This window comes from Chinchilla lanigera, unplaced genomic scaffold (genome assembly GCF_000276665.1).
Source record: "Chinchilla lanigera isolate Chin_1 unplaced genomic scaffold, ChiLan1.0 scaffold00026, whole genome shotgun sequence".
Lineage (NCBI taxonomy): Eukaryota > Metazoa > Chordata > Mammalia > Rodentia > Chinchillidae > Chinchilla > Chinchilla lanigera.
In genome coordinates this window covers 13,784,872-13,792,846 of record NW_004955427.1, presented here as the reverse complement: position 1 = coordinate 13,792,846, position 7,975 = coordinate 13,784,872, and the positions used below count along the sequence as shown (strand labels likewise).

The following is a 7,975-nucleotide window of genomic DNA, read 5'->3' as shown; positions in this document are numbered from 1 at the left end:
CAGCCAGAAGGCTGGCGCTCCCCACCCGCAGCTCCCTGTGCGCCGAAAGCCCTCCTTCCGGGGAACGATGAGCAGCTCCTCTATTTTTTAATCTGTATCTACTCTAGAGTCACTGACCATTTCCTTTATTATTGTCATCATCTCTTTAATTATCTGTGTAATTATTTCTGTTTTGGATTTGTCAAGAGACTTATATATCTATTGTGTTAACTCTACTGCTACCATTTCAATAAATTCATCTGAGTGGCTTTTGGTTTCTTTGACCTCAGTGTTCCCTGAATTTAGGCAAGTTGTGGGTAGTGCGTTGCATGTTGCTGCCATGTTTTCTAACTATATTTTTTGTTGTTTATTTTTTGGGGCATTAAAGCTTGTAAATTGCTTATGGTAGGTAGGTTTATTATTAGTATTGAGACTTCTTAGGGAAATGACTGCTTTTCAGAGATGTCTTCTAGGTGTAGCTGACGTTAGCCTTTGATATTTTCCTACGATCCTGCCTTTTCTGTGTTTATTAGGGATGAAAGGTTGCAGCCTGTTTGGCCTAGGACCTTGTTGTTTGGTACTGGACTGTAGTATTATGACCCTCAGGCAATCTAGGTAATGGAAAATCAATTGATCACAACAACTGTGTCACCTTGACTAAAACTGTACGATCAGTAAGAATAATAGCTGTGTTAGTTTGGGGATATTTTGCAAGGGGAACAATAATACACAGGACACATATTTTATAAGATTATTTATAACAGTCACCCAAAGAATGATATACAAAAGAGTTCAGGAAATCTGTCCGTATACTATAGACCAAGGAATCTAGCTGAGGGCCTGGATCCTGCGGTAATGTCCTGCATGAGTCCAGCTGAAGACCTAAGCCCATAGCAATGCCTCCCACGAATCCAACTGGAGGCCCAGAACCCACAACAACATCTCATGCAGGCCTGTTTCATGGATCTGCACTGGGAAGGCCCAAAGGTCAGTGGTGGAATCTAGAAAGTCTGTGCCAGCAGGATGAAGGAGCTGTGCTAGCAGGTTGAGGGATCTATACTAGAACCAGGAAGTGATGCTCAAACTAAGAACCAGAGCTCCCCTGAAAGGTACCACAGCCATCCTCAACAACAGTGAGGCCCCAAGCTCCTCACATGATCAAGATGGCCGAGTGCCCATCAGGAAAGCCAATGCAGCAAGCTTCTCTAGGACACTGGCAGTGCACCATCTTCCCCTCTGGAGCCAGGAAGTGATACTCTAAGTGAGGACCAGAGCTCTCCCAAAGTGAACCAAAGCTATTCTCAGTGCCAACAAGGTCCTGTGCTCCTCAGGGGATGAAAACAGCCAAGTTCATTAGGAAAACGAGCACGATAAGCTCCTCCAACAGAACCAACAGCTCCTTACAGCTTCCGCCAGCTCCTAACAGCCTTTCTCTGCTCCCAAGAGCCTAATTTCTTCTTCTCCAGTGCTTCCTGTTATGCTGCTGGCAACAATCTCCAGGTGGGCCTCCCACACCCAGCACCAGGCTTACTCAGTTCAGCTGGGGGTTGTAAGTTGACCACCAGTTGTCAATCCACTACAATAGCATCAAACACAGACTGGAAAATGACAAATTATGTGATAACTAATAATTAGCCATCTTTAACCCTAGGTACAAGATTTATAGTTATATAACAAAATCTAAGACACATCTGAAAATTATATACAGCAAATACCCACTTAATGGAATGATTTTACCTTAAGGGCAGAAAATTTAAAAGGGAATAGATGAAAAAATAGAGAAATGAAAGAAGAAAAAGAATTGGAAGCAAGACTGAAGGACAGAGGAAGACTGCCCAAGTCTCAAAAAATTTTGAAGAAGACATGAGGGAAGGAAAGAAGTAATCAAAACCAAGAAAAAAAGACAACAAAAAGCTAAAAACAGTGTTTGCGTGCACACACACACACACGCACAAACCCCAAAATCAAGCAATCAAAAACAAATGCAGAATACATTAAAAAAAGGGAGAAATTTCTCTGTAATTTCAAGCCTGTGGTTGCCTTCTGGGGTCTACAGTTTTGTGGTAATGTCCAGTACAATGTGTGACTCTGTTCTTGCTCATAGACAAGGATGGCAGTCAGAGCCTAGATCCATTCAGAATAATCTCAGCAAGCTGGGAGTAGGATTAGTGTGGGGTGCTGGTTCTAGGACTTGCAAATCCATAGAAATTCAGCGTGACCCTTACTTCTGGTCATGGGGTGTGGCTTGAGTCACTTAGCTTATAACTCTGGGTTTCTCTTGATGGCCTGACCCCAGCCCCTTGACCATGGACATCTCCCCGACCCAGTCTGTGTGGGAGTCTAACCCTGTTGGGCCTGAGAGGAAGTCAACCTGTGGCTGCTGTGAGTCCCAGGTTTAGTTGGCCCCTCCCTGAAATGGTGTCCACCTAATCACTCTCTCCAGGGGATGTGGCATTGATTAGACTGGAGTCGCCACTAGCTGTTACAACACACACTGTCCACCGCTCTGTACCACTACTGTGTTTCTCCCTGTGGGCTTCTGGAGTCACCCACTTGCAGTATTTCTGTAGATTTGATCTTCTTTTCTCTCGCTTTGAGCCAGGCGCCAGGGAGAATGTATAGATTGCCCTTTCTTTTTTCTGCATTGTGGTCTTTCTCTTCAGTTTGTCTTAGGGTCTAGTTTCAGCTTCAGATTCTTCCTGGGCCTCAGGGATCCACCTCCCTACTTCTTTTCTTCCCCAAGTTGTTATTTTCCAGTGCCTGCATTCCAAATCTCACTGAGAGTGATTTGTTGCTGTTTACCACTCTGCCATTTTCCCAGAAGTTGATTTGTTGCATTTTAGGGAAGTGCACCTTTTTGTTTTTAATTGGAAGGTATTCCAAGACTCATGAAGATGACTTGCATGTCATCTTCTGATTTGTGGTCTGGCTGGATTAGTGAAGATGTATAATACATCCCTGGAGTGAGTGTTTGCAGGGACTTTACCTCTGAGGAAGCCCAGATGCACTTCTCAGTGGAATCAGGGTCCTGTGTATGCATAAATCCCAGACGGGGCAGCTGGCTAAGAGTATGAAAAATGACGCATTGCAAACTGCAGGGGTTGTTTAGTTTAGTTTAGTTTTGTTTTGTTTTGTTTTGTTTTTTTGAGTCGGGGGTCTCACTGTGTAGTTCTTGCTGGCCTTGAATCACTGTTTGCCCAGCCTGACCTCAAACTCATTATGACCCTCTTTCCTCAGGATTGCAGGTCTTAAGGAGACTTTGTGTGTGAATAGTCTGAAGTTTTAAACTCTTTGAGTATAAGAAGAAATGTACAAAATAAACACTGTATTCAGTTTCATCTCAAACATGAAAAGTACAGACTAAAGCAAGATAAATGTATTTTTTATTATATTAATTTTTTTGTTTTTTGGTTTTTTTGAGACAGGGTCTTACTATCTAGCCCAGGCTGGCCTCAAACTTGTGATGCTTCTTCTGCCTCTGTTTCCTGAATGCTAGGATTACAGGCGTGTGCTACTACGCTCAGCTGTTATGTTTACTTATTAATTTATTTTTGTAGCAGGAATTGAACTCAGTACCTTGTGCTTACCAGGCAGGCATTTGTGCCACTGAGTTGTCTCCCCATCCCTAATATTTATTTTTTAAAATAATTTTTTGGTGTACTTTTGATATACATAACAATCACATTCATCATTGGGAATTTGTACCTGTGTATAATATATCTTCATGTATAGGTGTCATGTTTTCTTTACCTGTTCATCCACTGATGCAGGTTTAGGTTCAGAAATATCCTTTTTAATGCCTTTTAAAAATAATCCCTTCAAACACAGAAACAGTACAACATGTCTTGATTCTTTTTTCCCCATTTCCTCCCTTCCCTTCAACCCTTGTTTCCTTCCTTATTTACAAAAGCTTTGTTTCTGTTTTTTCCTTCTATTCTTTTTTGTGTGTGTGCTTTTCCCTTCCTTTCCTTTCCTCTCCCCCTCCTCTGTCTCCCTTTCCAACTGGAACATTTTCTTCCTACAAGAGAAACACTTATAGGATTAATTGTGCATACGTTCACAACTTGGCATGTTGTGGACACTGTTTTTCATCAGGAACTGCATGCAGACCAAAAACAATTTAGAAATTAGAAGTCTTATTACTGCAGAAGTGGTATCTTCCTTTCCCTAAGAAAAGAATCTTTGGGAAGATCTTATTGGTGGGATGTTGTCTTGGGCACAGGTGGGATGTTACTGTTTCCTAGAGTGATTTGTTACCCTTTTTTTGTGCTTTTTTTTAAATTTTGGTTTTTTGTTTGTTTGTTTTTTGTCTTTTTGAGAGAGGGTCTCACTGTGCAGTTCAGGCTGGCCTTGAGCTCACTTTGTAGCCCAGGCTGGTCTTGAACTCACAATGATCCTACTGCCTCAGCCTCCCGAGTGCTGGGATTACAGGCATGAGCCACCACGCCCGGCTTTTTTGTGCTTTTTGAGACAGGATCTCACTACATGGTTCAAAGTGGCCTTAAACTCACTATGTAGTTAGTCCAGGCTGGCCTCAAACTCATGGCGATGCTCCTGCCTTAGCCTCTCGAATGCTGGGATTATAGGTGTGTGCCACCACACCCACCTGTTTATTACTTTTGAAGCCCATAGGAGAATATTTGCTACTCATTCATAATATGACAAAATGAGCCTTATACAGTACACCTGTGACTCTTATACAGCACAGCTGTGAAAGTTTGCAAGTTTGCAACTTGAGTGTTCCTAAGTTGGGACTTACTGTCATTATTGATAATGAATCTGAGATACTGGGTTTTAAAAACTCCACACATTAAAAAATACACATGCTTAGTCAGGCATGGTGGCACACACTTGTAATCTCAGCACTTGGGAGGCTGAGGCAGAAGGATTGTTGCGAGTTCAAGACCAGCCTGGGCTACAAAGTGAGCTCAAGGCCAGCCTGACCTGCATAGAGAAACTGTCTCAAAATGCAAAACAAACAAACAAACAAACAAAAAAAAAAAAAAACCTTAAATAACAGCAAATTCTGGGCTGGGGATTTAGCTAGTGGCACAGCGCCTGCCTGGCAAGCACAAGGTCATGAGTTCGATTCCCAGGACCGGGAAAAAACAAAACAAAACAAAACAAAACAGCAAATTCTATTGTTAGAAAATTCAAAAGAAAAATAAGCTATACTTTACTGACTTTTTTTTGGCGACATGAATGAAATGTTGTATTTTACATCACATGACTAAAATCTTTTTATTGGAATCAGTTGTCTCATGGTGCCATAAGAATGTTCTGAATGGCTATTAAGAGAGAGTAATTACATGTCACTGAAACGGATACCCTTACTGCTAGATCATGAAGCAAAAATGGATGAATGAACAAATAAATAAATAAAATTATCTCTAAAAACAGGTTCTATGAAGGCTATAATCTGAAAGATTGTTTTAGAAGCCCTGACACCCTCTGTTAGAAAGGAAAATTTTAGAAACCTTCCTAACAGAAAATAGCCAGGAGTAGTGTTTCTACTTAATAGTATCTTATAGAAATTTAGATAATTATCTTGTATTCTTTTACCCTTTTAAAGTCGTAGCATAACAGGCTGGAACATTTCACACTTAAGATACTGCCAGTAGCCCAATTTCTTATATATTAAAAATAGTCAAAGTCTATAGAGAAAATGAAGCCAGTGCTTGGTTTTTTTATTTTGAAACAGGATCTCACAAAGTTGCCGACGTTGGCCTCAAACTTGCAGTCCTCTTGCCTTAGCATCCTGAGTAGCTGAGACTACAGGCATGTGCCATCTTGTGCAGCTTGCTAGTGGGTTTTTAAAATTTGGTTATCATTAAAATCCCTGGTAGTTACTTCAAGTATAATAGAATGATGGCCTAATAGTAATGTAGTATTGTTCATTCCTGTCTTATAACTTGAATGTAACTATTATAGATGATATTCTATATGAATATGTGGTAAGATATAGTCTATATAAAATATATAATGTATAATTATAGATATTTTAAATGCTAATGAAGATATTACTTTTTATAATGTTGAAGACTTAAATATATTACATTCTGAGAAATCTTATTTACTTAGTATAGTCACTTGTCTTTTGTTGATACTATTTGGTAAATATTTCTTAGCGATTTCTTTACCTGACATTTCTTTGCCAAGGGAAAATGGGGTACTTTGGTGCAGTATAAGATTTAATAAATGGATTTTTCCCCCTATTTAGTGGAGAGGCATAGAAAGAAGAAAATCAATGCTGGGATAAACAGAATAGGAGAGCTGATTCCCTGTTCCCCTGCCCTGAAGCAGGTAAGAATCCCCTCATATTTTCATTCATTACTTGTGAATAGACAGTTCCCTAAATTGCTTCGGTGTGTAGTGATTATTTTTGTTTCCTGCTATACATGAGGAATATTTTCCCAAGGTTTTATATTCTGACCAAATAGAGATTTTCTACATGAGTAATAGACAAAACGTTATCATTCCCTAGAAATTAAAATGTATAACATCAAATTCCTGGTAGATAAGCATCTATTACAGACCTCAGTGATATGTTTTACTTTGCAATGCTTGTCGTGGTTCTTTGGATGACATCTAGTAAGTATTTTCACACATTTGGCTATTAAATGTTACCTGTTGAAGGGAAGTGATCCTGTGTAAACTGGAAAAAAACTTCTTTCTAAGCCTGTTCAGTCATTCCTAGGGAAGGAAGAAGTCAGTTTGAAGAACAGGGTTTTCTGAGACATTGCTTGGTGCCGTGTATTTACTCTTATTGTATCGTCTCTAAGAATAACTAGTGTCATATCCCTGAAATGCCCCTCTTGTGTTCCCAAGATTTGCCAATCCAAGGGGACTGTAAGCAGGCAAGGACTGGGATTCCCAGGTGGTATTATCTGGCAGGCCCTGGGAACTGAGCAAACAAATGCAATCTGTAGAAACTGACTTCCTGCTTGTATGTTGTCAGGTATTCCTTGGAATGCTTTTTATACTGTAGAACACACAAAGCTAATGATGTCACTGCTCTGTACCCGCTTCCTGCAGTAGCTTGCTGCTGAGCAGTCTAACCAGCCACCACTGTACTGCTACAGGTGCTGTTGTTAGGTATACCTCCCTTGTGGGTTCTGCCAGGGGTGCTGTTGTTGAGTTTGGTTGCAGAGACAAATTAATTAGGAAAAAAACTCACTTCTATTCAAGTTGAATTTGTCCCTTTCCACTACATGTCATTTGTTAAGACAAATGTAACATGCACACAGTTCATCTTCTAAGAGAACAGTATTCAGTAAGCATCATTTTAAAACCATTTACCTGACTTCAAAGATTGCTCCCTAGGTTTAGTTTAGATACAGTGACCAGTGCATAAGATTGTGGCACACACAAAACACTTCATTGTAAGCTTTACCAAGCTTTATAAAGTATTTAGAAATGTTTAGGTTTGTCCTTGTTGGGTTGCTTCCTTTTTTACTTTTCTCTGCCTCATGCTAAATAATCCCTGTATTTATGCTTTTTTCCACCATACACATGAGAAATTTAATCATTGCCTCGTTTTTCATTTGCTTCATTTTCTACATACATAACTTTAATTTTCCCACATTCCTAACAGTCTCTTAGTACTGTTTTCCACATGATCAAATGTGTCATATTATTTTTAGACCTTCACAAGTTGTGTTCTCTTGAATCACTGTTAGTGCCTGATGATGTTTCTATATGGGCCAGTCTGTTTAAAGGACATATCTTTTGTTTTCTGCCAGTTCTTTAAAAATTCATACCTAGAATCTTCCAGAAGTTTCTTATTTAATTTATTTTCCCTACCCTGTCAACTCCAAATAGGAATTGAAAATCTTAGCTTAATGCGTAATAATTTTTCTCTAATGAAGTTTTCTGATGAGAAAGTATGTTCATTGAAAACAAAGCAAAACGACACAATGTACAGTAAAAGGCATAAAAAGTTTTTTTTTTATTTTAAAGAGTAAAAGAAGGATAACATAATAATAGGGGGGACTTA

At 39.5% G+C, this 7,975-nt stretch overlaps 1 protein-coding gene across 2 annotated transcripts in view; it reads left to right on the top strand.

Annotated features, from left to right (window-relative positions):
- Kiaa2018 (KIAA2018 ortholog) overlaps positions 1–7,975 on the top strand; it is a 45,066-nt gene that overhangs the window by 18,407 nt on the left and 18,684 nt on the right. For both annotated transcript variants that reach the window (XM_005386401.2, XM_013515210.1), the window contains exon 4: positions 6,200–6,282. In XM_005386401.2, coding sequence (XP_005386458.1) covers positions 6,200–6,282 — 83 coding nt within the window. The remainder of the gene's footprint in view (positions 1–6,199; positions 6,283–7,975) is intronic.